At 48.4% G+C, this 17,602-nt stretch overlaps 2 protein-coding genes across 3 annotated transcripts in view; one reads left to right on the forward strand and one right to left on the reverse strand.

Moving 5' to 3' along the window:
• Nucleotides 1-13,718, reverse strand: part of syne3 (spectrin repeat containing, nuclear envelope family member 3) — a 91,477-nt gene extending 77,759 nt beyond the window's left edge. The window contains exons 1-5 of one of the 2 annotated variants that reach the window (XM_048599781.1): nt 13,520-13,718; nt 13,089-13,240; nt 3,669-3,841; nt 1,897-2,206; nt 1,137-1,301 (exon numbers count right to left, since the gene is read on the reverse strand). In XM_048599781.1, coding sequence (XP_048455738.1) covers nt 1,137-1,301; nt 1,897-2,206; nt 3,669-3,841; nt 13,089-13,226 — 786 coding nt within the window. In that variant the 5' untranslated portion in view covers nt 13,227-13,240; nt 13,520-13,718. Of the gene's footprint in view, nt 1-1,136; nt 1,302-1,896; nt 2,207-3,668; nt 3,842-13,088; nt 13,241-13,519 lie in introns of those variants that run through there. The other variant, XM_048599783.1, reaches the window with a different exon arrangement.
• A 3,556-nt stretch (nt 13,719-17,274) lies between these two features.
• Nucleotides 17,275-17,602, forward strand: part of pomt2 (protein-O-mannosyltransferase 2) — a 145,457-nt gene continuing 145,129 nt past the window's right edge. Inside the window, exon 1 of the mRNA XM_048600344.1 lies at nt 17,275-17,523. Coding sequence (XP_048456301.1) covers nt 17,330-17,523 — 194 coding nt within the window. The 5' untranslated portion in view covers nt 17,275-17,329. The remainder of the gene's footprint in view (nt 17,524-17,602) is intronic.

Below are 17,602 nucleotides of genomic sequence, written 5' to 3' on the forward strand. Positions count from 1 at the left end.
ACAAGCAATGTCCTGGCGAATCTCCCATGACCCAAGCCTGTGCAATTCCTACAGTGTGGTGACCAGAACTACACACTGTACTCCACCTGTGGCTTAACCAAAGTTCTGCACAGCCCCAGTTTAACCTCCGTACTCTCATACTCAATGCCACGACTGATAGAGGCAAGTGTACTGTATGCCTTTATAATTACCCTGTTAACCTTTCCTGCCACCTTCAGGGATCTGTGGAGAAGCAAGCCAAGATCCCTGCTTCTCCAAGCTCCCTCTGTCATGACATTGAAAATCATCTCTGCAGGTGGGTTGTACTCTCACCTCTAAATCACAAGGTTGTGGTTTCAAGCCCTACTCCGGGGCCTGAACTCGAGATGGGATCTGTGGCATGACATCTCCTTCTGAAGTGTCCTTGCTGACCACAGAACTGGCAAAGTTGTGCCAATTTTAAACTCAAAATGAAAGTGTGCTTTTTTGAGCAGCCCCCTTCCCTCTGAGTTTTGTGAAACATCTCATTAAATATCATTGATAATATCTATAGTGATGTATCCCTTAACCTGGCTTCCCAGCTCACTTTACCCAGCACTGTCATCACCCCCTTATTTAAATATGAAACACAAGGCTTCAGTCAGGGGTAGACAATGGCCAATGGTATTCTCGCAGACAATTAATCCAGAGATCCAAGTCATATTCTGGGGATCAGAGTTTGAATGCCACCAAGGCAGATGGTGGAATTTAAATTCAATAATATTCTGGAAATAAGAGTTTAATGACAACCATGAAATCATTGACGATTGTCAGGAAAATCCCATCCTGTTCTAATGCCCTTCAGAGAATGAAACCTGCCATCTGGCCTACATGGGGCTCCAGACTCTCAGAAATTTTTTTTGGAAAATTAATTGACAGAACGCAGGCTGGGCGAGCATTCATTCCCCACCCCACCATGTGGTTGTCTCTTAATTACCCTATGGGCAATTACAGATGGGCAATAAATGGTGATCCAGCCAGTGACGCCCACACCTCATGAATGACTAAAAAGACAATTCTCTCCCTCAATGTAAAACCAAAATTCCATCAAATTATAATCATACCCAGGGCATCTCAGTTATGAAGCATTTCTAATTGTACATTCTCAGATTATTTACCTTTAGCTCTCTAAGTGATCTCTCCATCTGATTCTTGTCGCCTGTGCACGTGTTGAAGTTGTTAATTTTTTCCTTCATGCACTGCAGCCAGTTCTGGAATTTCTCCCGCCTGTCTGCATATTGTTGATGCTCTTGTACAATTGCTTCCAAAATCTTCACCTTTTCCTGAAACAGGAAAACTCACCATCAGTTTATTCTTTATCCAGCTATTACCTCTTGGTATTGCCAGCAACCCTACCCATTCCAGGTTGGAAAATACTTCTCCTACTCTCTGCCAAACTTTGCACAACACTGGCAAAACAAAAAATCTCACGAAGCCTCTTGTCTTTTGCAAATTTTCTTTAATCTATATTCTGGTTACTGATCTTTTGCCACAGTGCTCATGGAATGCTAATGAGATGTGGGCATCATTTGCTCAGCCAACATTGATTGCCCAACCTTCATTGCCTTTGAGAAATAATGTCAAACTTCTTGCAGAAGCTGCAACCATCTAAGCAAACAAAGAGCATTCCATCACAATCCTGCCAGAATTGAACACAGTATTCGGCTGGGGTCTAACCAAAGTTAATACAGCTGAGCTTCCTTGGCTAATTTTTTCATACGCACTTGTGCAAAGAATTAAACAGACACTTAAACAACACAGAAACTGGCCATCTTGCCCAATGCAACCTGGAGAGAAGTGCTCACAGATGCAGGGAGAGAGATGTGCACAGACAAATGGCACACAGACAACTATACAAACAACAGTAGCATATTCAACCTTTGCTTTCATCTCAAGTGCTTCATGATCAGCTTTTAATATCTGCTGCGCTGCCTCATTGACGGTCTCATCTTCAGTCTTTGCAAATAAGGACCCAGATTCCTGGATGAGTCGCTCAAGCAGAGGAGCCTGGTTCAAAATGTTACTGAGTAGGATTGTGTGATGGCTTAATTGTAATTTCTTCTCCTTGAGACCAAGCTGTAATTCAAGATCGGGCTCCAGCTTTTGTTTCATATTCATCAACCAAAGAAAATAATCTTCCCTCGCCTTCAAATACTCAGACCAGTGCAGCAAAACCCATTCAATCCGACTGTAAGAGAACAAGAAAATTGTGTTAATCCCAATGTCTCACATTGTTCCTGTTTGTGTAAAAACTGTTTGACGATGTATGCCTTTAACCTGTCAATGAAGAAACTGTTATGCCACAAGAGCAGGGAAACCCTAAACAAAACTTTAACATTCTGAACTTGAGCAAGAGGCAATAGTAATGACTGCCAGGCAAACCGAGAGAACAGGGAGGTAGTGCAGGAATCTCCTCAAGTCCACCCCCTCAAACTGATTCCCCGTTCTGGATATTAGCCACTATGATGGTTCCTTGGACAAACGCAGTAAGAGCCAAGCCTGTGACTCCTCAGATGGCTCAGCTGTACAGAAGGGAAGGGCAAAAAGTGCTAGGATGTCCCAGAACATGTGCAGGACATTTTACCAAGAGGCCAGAGGTCATGGTTCACATTGGTATTAACAAAGGAGGATGTGGTCCTGCAATTCAAAACAGAGAGCAAGGCAAAAAATTAGCAAGCAGAACCACAAAAATAGTAACCATTGGATTATTCCAACTGCCATGTGCAAATGAGTGGAGAAATAGGAGGATAAGACAGATGAAATGTGGCTGGAATGATGGTTCAGGAGGGAGGGCTTCATTCTGGGGCATTGGGACTGACTCTGGCCAAGATGGTGTCTGTACAAGCTGGACAGGCTGCATCTGAATAGAGCCAGGACTGTGCTCCCTCTGGGTGTTTTGCTGGTACTATTAAGAAGGCTTCAAACTAACTCAGCAGGGGCAAAAACAAGAACAAAAACAAAGTTGCTGGAAAAGCACAGCAGGTCTGGCAGCATCTGTGAAGACAAAATCAGAGCTCACATTTCGGGTCCGGAGATCCTTCCTCAGAACTCAGCAGGGGTGTGGCAACCAGGATAGAATATTAGAAAGTGATACCAGTGCACACAAAATGCTAGTAATGGTAGATAGCACTAGAATAGAGAATAGTTAGTAAATATGTAAAGATGGAGTAAGGCAGTAAAATAATGCAGTTTAAATGAGGTTACGTATGTAAATACTTGGGAGTATAGTCAATAAGATTGGGGAATTACAGGCATAGATTGCTATGCGGGATTATGATATTGTGGCAATAATGGAGATTTGCATCAAGAGCCTGCATATATGAGTGTCAAATATTACTGCTTCCGAGATGTTCAGAAAATATAGGGAAGGAAGAGGAGAAGAGGTGGTATTTTTGGTGAAGGAGAATACTTGAGAAAGAGGATATTTCAGAGAGTTCAAAGACAAAATCAATTTAGGTATATCATTACATCACATGTTCTAATCTGTAGATCAACTGGTGGGAAGAATGCAGAGTAACAAATCTGCAATCACCATCTGAAATGGTGGCACAAACGTTCACCGAGATGGTGCAGATACAAAGGGCCAAATGGTCTTAATGTAACAGTTATGTAATTTTGTAATATTTCCTTCAGGTTTTAAGAGACACTACCTGTGACAATGGGCCATATTGATTTGAGTATCCTCCCACAGGGTTTTAATATGTTTCATTGCCGCATGAATTTCATGCTTCTCATCGTCACTTCTGCCTTGAAGGAGAGATTCTGCCTTCACCAGCGCCCTTCCCAGTCGGAGATTCCCTTCAGGCTCTTCTGCTAAGATAACCTAAGATAATAGAACAAATGATCGAGCACATTGCTTACTTGAATGTAAGACTGATTAGGAGTATAGACTTCAATAAGATCACCACTTCTTCTAAATTCCAATCCGTAAAGGCCCAACCTGTTCATAAGTTAACAAAAACAAAGTTGCTGGAAAAGCTCAGGTCTGGCAGCATCTGTGAAGGAGAAAACAGAGTTAACGTTTCGGGTCCAGTGATCCTTCCTCAGAACTGATGGTGGCTGGGAAAACATCAGTTTATATGCAGAAAATAGGTGGGTGGGGTAGGGAATAAACGATAGGATAGAGCCCAAAGAGAGAGAAAGACAGACTCAGTTTTATTCCTCTGCGTCCCCACCTTAACGAATTTCAGGCACGACATGACGCCGAACTCTTCTTCTGCCGTCTTCGCCTCCGTGCTCATTTCTTTGGACAAGAGTCCACTCCCTGTCCCACAGACCCCTTTGCCCAACTCCAACACTCTCCCTCCACCTGGACCCCTCCCTCTGGTCTTTTACCTGCACGCGATCTTTTCATTGAGAACTGTCAACTTGACATTAGTCGCCTCAATTTCACTGCCCCTCTCAACAAATCCAACCTATCTCCTTCCAAACTGACTGCACTCCATGCACTCAGATCTAACCCTGACTTTGTCATCAAGCCTGCCGATAAGGTGGTGCTGTTGTAGTCTGGCATACTGACCTCTACCTTGCAGAGGCTGAGTGCCAGCTCTCGGATACCTCCTCCTACCTTCCCCTGGACCATGACCCCACCATGGTACATCAGGCCATTGTATCCACTACGGTTACGGATCTCATTTCATCCGGTGATCTCCCCACCTCCGCTTCTAAACTAATAGACCCTAACCCCGCACAGCTCATTTCTATCTCCTGCCAAAAATCCACAAACAGGACTGTCCAGGCAGACCCACTGTTCCAGCCTGCTCGTGCTCCACAGACTCATCTCTTCCTACCTTGACTCAGTCTTCTCCCCCTGGTCCAATCCCAACCCACATACATCCATGATTCATCTGACGCCTTACGTCGGTTTCAAAACTTCCAGTTTACCGGCTCCAGCCACCTCCTCTTTACCACGGATGTGCAATCCCTTTACACATCCATTTCCCACCAGGAGGGTCTTAGGGCTCTCTGCTTCTTCCTGGAGCGAAGACCTGAACCATCCCCACCCACCACCACCCTCCTCCGCTTTGCAGAGCTTGTCCTCACCCTCAACAACTTTTCTTTCAACTCCTCTCAGGCAAGATAGGTTGCCATGGGTACCCGCATGGGCCCTAGTTATGCCTATCTCTTCGTGGGGTACTTGGAACATTCCTTGTTCCAGTCCTATTCCGGCCCCCACCCACAACTCTTTGGGCATCCAACTCTTACTCCGATACGTCGATGATATCATCGGTGCTGCTTCCCTCCCTCGTCGAGAATTGGAAAACTTCATCAATTTCGCCTCCAATTTTCACCCTGCCCTCACTTTCACCTGGTCTATCTCTGACTCTTCCCTTCCGTTCCTCGACATTTCCGGGGCTAGACTGGCCACTAATATCCATTACAAACCCACTGACTCCCACAGCTACCTGGACTATACATCCTCACAACCCACTTCCTGTAAAGGCTCCATCCCATTCTCTCAGTTCCTCCATCTCCGTCGCATATGTTCAGATGAGGCCAACTTCGACATGGGAGCCTCTGAAATGTCCACCTTCTTCCTCAACCGAGGATTCCCCAGCTTCGTTTTCGACAGGGCCCTCAACCAGGTCTGACCCATCACCCGCTCTTCTGCCTTCTCCCCTTCTCTTCCCTCCCACAACAACGATAGGGTTCCCCTTATCCTCACCTACCATCCCCGCCCCCAGCATCCACATCCAGAAGATCATCAGACCCCATTTGCACCACCTCCAGCAAGATACCACCACGAGACACATATTCCCCTCCCCTCCCTTGTCTGCCTTCCGCAGGGACCATTCCCTCCGGGACACCCTGGTCCACACTTCCTTCACCCTCAACACCTCACCACAGTCCTATGGCACCCTCCCCTGTAACCAGCAAAGGTGCAACACCTGCGCATTTACCTCCTCCCTTCCCAGTATCCAAGGGTCCAAACATACCTTCCAGGTGAAGCACTTCCCAGAATCTAGTCTACTGCATTCGCTGCTCACAATGTGGTCCCCTCTACATTGGGGAAATGAAGCGTAGACATGGCGACCGTTTCTCAGAACATCTACATTCTGCTCACAAAAAAGACCCTGAACTACCTGTTGCCTGCCACTTCAATGCACCACCTTGCTCCCTGGCCAACATCTGTGTCTCTGGCTTGCTAGTGTTCCAGTGAAGCCCAACGCAAGCTGCAGCAATAACACCTCATTTTCGGCTTGGGGACCCTACAGCCCTCCAGACGCAATATTGAGTTCAATAATTTTAGGGCCTAAACTCTCCCATGGCTCAGCCCCCCACCCCACACACCGAGCCTTGTTACCACATAGCGTGCCACTACACACCCCCTGTTGTTAGTCACTAACAGTCCCTATTAACAACTACTCACCCTCCCAGCCTGATTTTTAGCAAATCCTTTGTCTGTCCAACTGTCTCTCTCTCTCTCTTTGGGCTCTATCCTATCGTTTACTCTCTACCCTACCCGCCTCCCTATTTTCTGCGTATAAACTAACGTTTTCCCAGCCACCATCAGTTGAGAAAGGGTCACCAGACCCGAAACATTAACTCTGTTTTCTCCTTCACAGATGCTGCCAGACCTGCTGAGCTTTTCCAGCAACTTTGTTTTTGTTCCTGATTTACAGCATCCGCAGTTCTTTTGGTTTTTATCTGTTCATAAGCTAAAGCTTTCATCAAGAGAAGTGGACATAATAGGGGAAAAACAGCACAGATAGATAATCATCCATGACCTGACTCAATGGCAGTGTAGACCCAATGGACTCAAAGGCTTGCTCCTGCCTCAATTTCCTGCGTTCTTAGGCCATTCAGGCTTTGAAGCCTACTTCACCCTTAAAACAGGCTGAAGGCTGATTCAGCTGTGGTCTTGGCTTCACTCTCCTGTATACCCCTGAATACCCTTGAATCTCTTGTCCATTGAGGTACTCTCTTAGCCCTGAATAAATTAAATGACCGAACATCCATTGCACTTTTTGGGGGAAGAATTCAACAGCCAAACAATCTCATCTTCCCTGAAAAGACAGACCTCTTACTTTTAAACTGTGCCCTTGTTCTGGTCTCCCCCACAAGAAGAAACATCTACCCAGTATCCACCCCAACAAGTCCCTTTATGTTTCAGTAATAATACTTTTTATTCTTCTTAACACGCACGGTTATAAATCCAACCTTTCCTCATAATCTAACACTTTATTCAAGGAAAAAGTCCAGTGAACGTTCTCTGTACTGCTTCTATAACATTCGTCAGAAGTTGCACGACACCAGGTTATAGTCCAACAGGTTTATTTAAAATCACAAGCTTTCAAAGTGTTGCACCTTCATCAGCTGAAGTGGAGGGAGGTGCACAGGCACACAATGTAGAGGCAGAGAGATAATGGCAAGATAACTCCAGGTACTTAAGCGTGTCAAAAGATAGTACAAATGGTGTGAGTGGAGAGTCGACAGGCTGAATAACAAGTCGTTGCAGGTGACCAAGAGTTTCAAACAGTGTGAGTAAAATATCAACAGCTGAATAACAAGCGAAGGGACAACCTCTGAACCAATTAATTATGGCAGAGGGATAATTACAAATAATTAAAAATAAGATGGTTCTAGAGACAAACCAATTAACTGGAATGCTTGTGAGCGGAATAACACGATAGGTGTCAGAGTTGCATGATGAGGGTTTAACCAAAGTAACAAGTAATCCAAAACTGCACAAACCAATTAAGGTAGAGAGATAATCATAAGTAATCAAGGTTATGGTGTCAAAACAGAACAGTAAGAAAGATTTTACAAACACAGAACAATTTGGTGGGGTTACATTTAGCGCAACATGAACCCAAGATCATGGTTGAGGCCGTTCTCATGGGTACAGAACTTGGCAATCAGTCTCTGCTTGGTGATTCTGCAATATAGCATCATGAGGTTCACTTCTCTGGCTTTCATCCTAAACAAATTAAAGAAGCTATCCCCTACGGACAAGCCCTGTATATACAGAGCATCATCTCAGACAAGGAGAAACAAGATGGGAACCAACAGATGCTCAACTGATTGATCGACATTTCCAATGTGTCACAGTGAAAATCTGCAATGACTTCCTCACAAGACAAATACGGGTTACGACCAACTGAGTACCCCTCATCATCCAGTACTTCCCCAGAGCAGAGAAACTATGTTATGTCCTTTGCAGGCTTTGGCATGTCAATGATAACAAACATCTCGCCAAGGTCACCCCTATACCTCCACTACTCACTTTCAAACAGCTGCCTAACCTCAAACAGACCACAGTTCATAGCAAACTACAGTATTAAGCAGAACAGCAACCACGACACTGCACACAACCTGCCATGACAATATGTGCAAGACAGAGATTGTCAGATCATTGACATGGAAACTATCAACACACGTAGGTACATCAAGCAGCAGGGAAGTGGTACAAACTCATGCAACTTAGAAAATGCTGTCTCTCATACTCTGCAGGAAAGGATTCCCCAAGGCATGATATAGTGGCAAGCCCATGCAGAAGTGACAACAGTAGATGAACAGACACTACACACTAATCAGCAGGCAGGAGTGATCCATCCTAGCCAGGGAACACTTAAAACAGTCAAGGACATTTCAGCCTCTGAACTTCAGGTAAGTATCCTCCAGCATTCATGACAATGCAGAATCACATTCAGAAACTGACAGTCAAGTTCCGTACACGAGGACGGCCTCAACCGTCATCTTGGGTTCATGTCGTGCTACATGTAATCCCACCATACTGTTATGTATCTGTAAAATCTTCCTTATTGTTCTGTTTTGACACCATTACTTCGATTACTTAGAGTCATGGAGTAATACAACATGGAAACAGGCTGTTCAGCCAAACTGGTCCATGCTGCCCACGGTGCCCACTCAGCTAGTTTCAATTGCCCGCATTTGGTTCATATCCCTCTAAACCCTTCCCATCCATGTATCTATCCAAAGTATTTTAATTGTTGCAATTGTACCTGCCTCATTCACTTTCTCTAGCAGCCCGTTCCATATACACACCATTCTTGATTTACGAGGATGTTGCCAGGGCTAGTAGGCCTGAGTTAGAGGGAGAGGTTGGCCAGGATAGGACTTTATTCCTTGGAACGTAGGAGAATGAGGGGTGACCTTATTGAGGTGTATAAAATCATGAGGGACATAGATAGGATGAATGCATATCGTCTTTTTCCCAGGGATGGGGATTCGAAAGCTAGACAGCATAGGTTTAAGATGAGAGGGGAAGGATTTAAGAAGGACCTGAGGGACAACTTCTTCATGCAGGTGTACAGGGTGCTGGTGAGGCTGCACCTGGAGTACTGTGTGCAGTTTTGGTCACCTTGCTTGAGAAAGGAGGTACTGGCACTGGAGGAGCTGCACATGAAGTTCACTAGATTGATTCTGGAGTTCAGAGGGTTAGCTTACAAAGGGAGATTAAGTAGACTGAGATTATACACATTGCAATGTAGAAGAATGGGGGGGGGGGGGGGGGTGGTGCCAGGGGTGGGGTAGAGAATCTTATAGAAAGTTGAAATTATGAAGGGAATAGATAAGATAGAAGCAGGGAGGTTGTTTCCACTGGCAGGTGAAACTAGAACGAGGGGGCATAGCTTCAAAACAAGGGGGAGCAGATTTAGGACTGAGTTGAGGAGGAACTTGTTCATCCAAAGGGTTGAGAGTCTAAATGATAGCCTCCCTACAGTAATGGAAGCAGGCCATTCAGCCCACTGAGTCCACACTGCCCCTCTGAAGAGCACCCCATCCAGACCCACCCCCTTACCCTATCCCCATAACCCCACATTTACCATGGCTAATCCACCTAGCCTGCACATCTTTGGACTGTGGAATCTCCTGCCCAGTGAAGCAGTTGAGGCTAGCTTGTTGAATATTTTTAAAGCACAGATAGATTTTGAACAGTAACGGAATTAAGGGTTGTGGTGAGTGGGTGAGTAAGTAAGTGGAGCCGAGTCCATGTAAAAATTAGCCATGATCTAACTGAATGGCACAGTAGGTTTGAGTAGCCAGGTGGCCTACTCCCGTTCCCATTTCTTATGGGATTATGAGCCAATCCAGTTTCTCCTGGCAAATCGTGAATCATCCCTCGAATCATAGAAACATAGATCATAGAATCCCTACGGTGTGGAAACAGGCCCTTCAGCCCAACAAGTGCATACCGAACCCCAAAGCATCCCACCCAGACCCATTCCCCTATAACCACCTAATCTATTCATTCCTGAACACTATGGGCAATTTAACATGGCCAATCCACCTACCCTGCACATTTGGACTGTGGGAGGAAACTGGAGCGCCCGGAGGAAACCCACACAGACACGGGGAGAATGTGCAAACTCTACACAGACAGTCGCCCGAGGGTGGGGTCGAACCCGGGTCCCTGGTGCTGTGAGGCAGCAGTGCTAACCACTGAGTCACCGTGCCACCCCAAATCAGTCTGGTGAAAAAAACACTAAAGAATCACAAATCAGAAAACAAAAGCAGAACGGATTGTAGCTAAGAAAGGGTTGGTATGTATGAAGAATGTGTAGGAGGGGAAGAAGTAAACAGTTTAGTAAACCTTTTTTTGCACCCCCTCAATAGCGAGAGCACCCTTCCTCAGATAAGGAGACCAAAAGTGCACACAACACTCCGGGTGAGACTTGGTCTCACCAAGATCCTGTACAATTGTAGCAAGACATTCCTGCTCCTATCCTCAAATCCTCTTGCTCTGATGACCAAATAACCATTTCCCCTCTTCATCACCTGCTGCACCTGCATACTTTTAAGGACTGGTGTCCGAGGACACCCAGATCCCATTGCACCTCCCTCTTTCCCAATCTATCACCATTCAGACAAAAAACCGTCCGCAATTTTTTCGACCAAAGTCAATAGCCTCGCATTTATCCACATTATACTGTGGCTATCATGCATTTGCCCACTTGCTTGACTTGGCCAAATCATACTGAAACGTCTCTGCATCCTCTTCACAGTTCACCCTGCCACCCTGCTTTTTCACCTTCTGCAAACTTCATAATATGACGGGTAGTTCCCTCATCTAAATCATTAATATATATATTGTGTAGAGCTGCGGTCCTATCACTGGTCACAGTGGTACCCCAGTACTCACTGCCTGCACTTGGAAAATGATCTGTTTATTCCTACTCTTCGTTTCCAGCATGCCAACCAGTTTTATATCTCTCTCAATACACTACCTCCAATCCTAAAGTGATAGGAACATAGCAATAGCGTAGGCCCCTTGAGCCTGTTGCACCATTCGATGAATTCAAGACTGATCTGTGGCCTAACTCCATATACCTGCCTTTGGCTCATGTCCTTATAAATAAAAACCAAAAGAACTGCAGATGCTGGTGTATCTGCTGCCCTTGTCTATCTAGTTGGAAGAGGTTGTGGGTTGAGAAGCTAGGAGCAGGAGTAGGCCATCTGGCCCCTCGAGCCTGCCCCGCCATTTAATAAGACCATGGCTGATCTGTATGAGACTCAGCTCCACTTACCTGCCCACTCACCATAACCCTTAATTCCTTTACTGTTCAAAAATTTATCTAGCCTTGCCTTAAAAACATTCAGCGAGGTAGTTTCAACCACTTCACTGGGTAGGGAATTCCACAGATTCACAATCCTTTGGGTGAAGAAGTTCCTCCTGACCTCAGTCCTACATCTGCTTCCCTTTATTTTGAGGCTATGCCCCCTAGTCCTAGTTTCACCTGCTAGCGGAAACAACCTCCCTGCCTCCACCTTCTGTATTCCCTTCATAATCTTATATGTTTCTATAAGATCTCCCCTCATTCTTCTGAATTCCAATGAGTATAATCCTAGTCTACTCAGTCTCTCTTCATAATCCAACCCTCTCAACTCTGGAATCAACCAAGCGAATCTCCTGTGCACCCCCTCCAAGTAAGGAGACCAAAATTGCACACAGTACTCCAGGTGTGGCCTCACCAGGACCCTATACAGCTGCAGCATAGCCTCCCTGTTTTTAAACTCCATCCCTCTAGCAATGGCAGACAAAATTACACTTGCCTTTTTAATTACCTGCTGCACCTGCAATGCTACTTTTAGCGATTCATGCACAAGGACACCCAAGTCCCTCTGCACAGCAGCGTGCTGCAATTTTTTACCATTTAAAACATAGTCCATTTTCCTGTTATTCCTACCAAAATGCATGACCTCACACTTATTAACATTGTACTCCATCTGCCAGACCTTTGCCCACTCACTTAGACTATCTATATCCCTCTGCAGACTTTCAGTGTCTTCTGCATACTTTGCTCTACCACTCACCTTAGTGTCATCTGCAAATTTTGACACACCACACTTAGTCCCCAACTCCAAAACATCTATGCAAATTGTAAACAATTGCGGTCCCAACACTGATCGCTGAGGCACACCACTAGCCACTGGCTGCCAACCAGAAAAACACCTATTTACCTCTACTCTTTGCTTTCTACTGAACATAGAACATTACAGTGTCGTACAGGCCCTTCGGCCATCGATGTTGCGCCGATCTGTGAAACCAATCTGAAGCCCATCTAACCTAAACTATTCCATCATCATCCACTGGTCAACCAATCCTCTATCCATGCCAATACATTACCTGTAATACCGTGCAACTTTATCTTATGTAGCAGCCTTTGGTGTGGCACCTTGTCAAATGCCTTCTGGAAATCTGTTGTCTGAGGATTTTTGGTGAATTTCTATAGTGCATCTTGTAGATAGCACACACTGCTGCGACTGAGCATTGGTGGTGAAAGGAGTACACTGGGTACAGTTGCACTGAACAGCCCAGAGTCTGGGACACAGACCACACAAGAATATTGATCCTGCTCTTGTTTTGACTGTGTTAGCATCACAAAACAACATATTTAGCCTACATTTTTTTAAGAATACTATAATACTGGCAAGGACACAAGGGTGGCTCCACTGCTGTTCTTCAAAATCATACCACAGAATATTATGCACCAATCTGAACAGGCAGAAGGAACCTGAAAGCAGACCCCAATGACTGACAGGGCAGGGTAATGTCACTTAGACTCAGCCCTGTGTAATTTTTTTTTTCCAGCTGTTTTCCTCACCTCAGACTCTCTCAGTCTGTTTTCTAAAGCAGCCTTTGGTCCTTGGACATTGTCAGTGGCCTCTAAGCGCTCCTGGATCATCCGCATCCAGCTCTCTGCATTTTCCAAACAGCTTCCAAACTCTTCCTCTGGGCTCATCTCCGCAACTGGTGCTGCAAAGAGAATAGGGCAGGACTCGGAGATAGCCTCAGGCAGAGCCAAACCCCGGGGGCCACACACCAACGACCAGGAAAGAGGGAAGGGAAGACAAGGGCAGGCGGTGGAATGGGGGAGAGAGCCCGGGGACGAGGGAGATCCTGAGGGAGGGGAGCAGAGCGGGGGGAGGATGAAGCCCGGAGCGAAGGCCCCTCCCAGCTGATCCCAGGAATATCACCAGCAGACGCGGCCCGGGCCTGAGGAGGAGATTCGCCGAGAACCGACAGCAAGCTCACCGCCCAATCCCGCAAACTTCCGGTCCGATTCCAGCCCTGAACCCGCACCGTCACTGACCGGGCGAGGGGAGAAGGGGAGACTCGGGATTGAGGGGCGAAGCTCGGGGGGGAAGCGGGGCTCAGTGTGGAGCGGCAGGACCTGGGAATGGAGGGGCGGGGCTAGGGGCCGGGGGTGGGACCTGGGGGTTAGAAGGGTGAGACCTCAGGGTGGAGGGGTGGGGCTCTGGATGGAGGGGCTCGGCCCGGGGTGGGGTCAGGGCTCCGGGTGGGGGTAGGGAATTGTGCGGAGGAGCGGGGCCCCGTGTGAAGGGGCGGGACCTCGCGGTGGAGGGGCGGGGCCCTAGTTGGAGGGGCAGGACCCTGGGTGGGGCGGGGTTCCGGCTGGGGGCGGGACCAGGGGTTGCAGGGCGGGAACTCAGGGTGGAGGGGCAGGGCTTTGGGTGGAGGGGCGGGGCTCTGTGTGAAGGGACGGGACCTCGCGGTGGAGGGGCGGGGCTCTGTTTAAAGGGGTGGGACTGGAATGGATGGCCTTTCGAGCCTGCTCCGCCATTCTTCACAATCATGGCTGATTGTCCAACTCAATAGCGTAATCCTGCTTTTTCCCCTTTACCCTTGATCCCATTCACACCAAGCTATATCTCGTCGCCTCTTGAATACATTCAATGTTTTGGCATCAAATACTTCCTGTGCTAATGAATTTCACAGGCTCACCACTCTTTGGGTGAAAAAATATCTCCCATCTCCATCATAAGTCATGCACCCCGACTCTTCATACTGTGACCCCTGGTGAGAGAGGGGCACCGGAATGGTGGTGATAGGTGGACACTGGTGGTAGGTACAACCTGGTTGGTTGATGGGAGGGATGAATCAGGTTGGTGGCTGGAAGGGAGGGTCAGAAAGTGGAATGGAAGGGAGGAGGTGGGACTGGAAAGGAAGCCAGGCGATGGGTGCGAAGTTTATTTGAAATTAAGGAACTCGATGTTGAGTCCTCCAGACTGTACGGTGCTCAAGCAGAAGATAAGGTGTACATAGAATCACAGAATCCCTACAGTGTGGAAACAGGCCCTTCGGCCCAACAAGTCCACACCAAACCTCAGAGCTTCCCACCCAGACACATCCTCCTATAAACCCACCTAATTTACACATCCCTGAACACTATGGGCAATTTAGCATAGCCAATCCACCTAGCCTGCACATTTTCGGCCTGTGGGAGGAAACCGGAGCACCGGGAGGAAACCCATGCAGACATGGGGAGAATGTGCAAACTCCACAGCATCCGAGGAGCAGGAAGGCTGACGTTTCGGGCCGAGACCCTTCTTCACAAATGGGGGAGGGGAAGGGGGTTCTGAAATAAATAGGGAGAGAGGGGGAGGCAGATAGAAGATGGATAGAGGAGAGGATAGTGGAGAGGAGACAGACAGGTCAAAGAGGCGGGGATGGAGCCAGTAAAGGTGAGGAGTTAGGGAGGAGATAGGTCAGTCCAGGGAGGACGGACAGGTCAAGAGGGCGGGATGAGGTTAGTAGGTAGGAGATGGGGGTGGGGCTTGAGGTGGGGATAGGTGGAGGAAGGATAGGTTAGGGAGGCGGGGACAAGCTGGGCTGGTTTAGGGAGGCGGTGGGGGAGGGGAGATTTTGAAGCTTGTGAAGTCCGCATTGATACCATTGGGCTGCAGGGTTCCCAAGCGGAATATGAGGTGCTGTTCCTGCAACCTTTGGGTGGCATCGTTGTGGCACTGCAGGAGGCCCAGGATGGACATGTCGTCTGAGGAATGGGAGGGGGAGTTGAAATGGTTCACGACTGGGAGGTGCAGTTGTTTAGTGCGAATCGAGCGTAAGTGTTCTGCAAAGCGGTCCCCAAGCCTCCGCTTGGTTTCCCCGATGTAGAGGAGGCCACAACAGGAACAGCAGATGCAGTATACCACATTAGCAGATGTGCAGGTGAACATCTGATTGATGTGGAAAGTCTTCTTGGGGCCTGGAATGGGGGTGAGGGGGGAGGTGTAGCACTTCCTGCGGTTGCAGGGAAAAGTGCCGGGTGTGGTGGGGCTGGAGGGGAGTGTGGAGCGGACAAGGGAGTCCCGGAGAGAGTGGTCCCTCTGGAAAGCAGATAAGGGTGGGGAGGGAAAAATGTCTTTGGTGGTGGGGTCGGATTGCAGATGGCGGAAGTGTCAGAGGATGATGCGTTGGATCTGGAGGTTGGTGCGGTGGTACGTGAGGACGAGGGGGATTCTGTTTTGGTTGTTATTGCGGGGAGGGGGTGTGAGGGATGAGTTGCGGGAAATGCGGGAGACACGGTCAAGGGTGTTCTCGACCGTTGTGGGGGGCGGGGGGGGAGCGGATTTGCGGTCCTTGAAAAACGAGGACATCTGCGATGTACAGGAGTGGAATGCCTCATCCTGGGAGCAGATGTGGCGGAGGCGAAGGAATTGGGAATAGGGGATGGCATTTTTGCAGGAAGGTGGGTGGGAGGAGGTGTATTCTAGGTAGCTGTTGGAGTCAGTGGGCTTGAAATGGATATCGGTTTCTAGGTGGTTGCCAGAGATGGAAACAGAGAGGTCCATTAAGGAGAGAGAGCTATCAGAGATGGTCCAGGTGAACTTAAGGTTGGGGTGGAAGGTGTTGGTGAAGTGGATGAACTACTCGAGCTCCTCATGGGAGCATGAGGCAGCGCCAATACAGTCATCAATGTAACAGAGGAAGACGTGGGGTTTAGGGCCAGTGTAGCTACAGAAGAGGGATTGTTCTACATAACCTACAAAGAGGCAGACATAGCTTGGGCCCATGCGGGTACCCATGCCCACCCCCTTTGTCTGAGGAAGTGGGATTTTTTTTGGGAGAAGGGGATAGGTGGGAGGAAGGACAGGTTAGGGAGGTGGGGACCTCAAGCCCCACCCCCATCTCCTGCCTACTAACCTCTTCCCGCCCTCTTGACCTGTCCGTCCTCCCTGACTCCCCATCTACACTCAACTTTACTGGCTCCATCCCCGCCTCTTTGACTTGTCTGTCTCCTCCACCCATCTTCTCCTCTATCTGCCTCCCCCTCCCCCTCTCTCCCTGTTTATTTCAGAACCCCCTTCCCCTCCCCCATTTCTGAAGAAGGGTCTTGGCCGGAAACGTCAACCTTCCTGCTCCTCTGATCGAAGAGGCGGGAATCGAGCCAGTAAAGGTGAGTGTAGGTGGGGAGTTAGGGAGGGGACAGGTCAAGGGGGCGGGATGAGGTTAGTAGGTAGGAGATGGGGGTGTGGCTTGAGGTGGGAGGAAGAACAGGTTAGGGAGGCGGGGACGAGCTGGACTGGTTTTGGGATGCGGTAGGGGGAGGGGAGATTTTGAAGCTTGTGAAATCCGACTGATGAATGGTCTAGGCCCGAAACGTCAGCCTTTCTGCTCCTCTGATGCTGCTTGGCCTGCTGTGTTCATCCAGCTCTACACCTTGTTATCTCAGATTGTCCAGCATCTGCAGTTCCTACTATCACGGGAATGAACAATGTTGACTGGGTGCAGGCACTTGCTGGCAGGGACAGATATTGCAACCTGTTTTAGAAAAGTTGAAAGGAAGGAAGGAAGGGAGGGAGGGAGGGAGCAACCTGCACAGAGAAGGGATGTACAGACATCGATACATCCTTCGCCGCTGATTGGTGGTGTCCCATCATACTAGCCATTGATTTGTAGGCTCGTCCTGCTGACTGCTGATTGGTGTAGCTTTCCTTGGTGCCTGCCGATTGGCTGCGCTGGTGAATCCACGCCCCCTCCTTAGAGTGCGGTTGCCGTGGAGATGAGGCCTGCGGCGGACTCTGAAACGGAGGTTTATCGATGTTCGCAGGAGCGCCTGAGCGGAGCCGGTGTTTAAACCAGCGGAAGGCACAGCAACTGGTAATCGAGGCTCCTCGCTCCAAGCCCAGGATGGTCAGGGAGCGCGGCTTCGGGGCTCAGGGCCTTCTCTTGCTGGTTACAGCGTTGTCCTTCCTCAGCCGTTTCTACCGCCTGGCAGAGCCCGGACATGTATGGTCAGTCTGGGGAGGGAGAAGTGGGTGGGGGCGGTGCTGGGGAGGGAGAAGGTAGGGGTGGTGCGGGCAGGAGTGAATG

The sequence above is a fragment of the Rhincodon typus genome, chromosome 8 (genome assembly GCF_021869965.1).
Source record: "Rhincodon typus isolate 14 chromosome 8, sRhiTyp1.1, whole genome shotgun sequence".
In the NCBI taxonomy this organism is placed as follows: Eukaryota; Metazoa; Chordata; class Chondrichthyes; order Orectolobiformes; family Rhincodontidae; genus Rhincodon; species Rhincodon typus.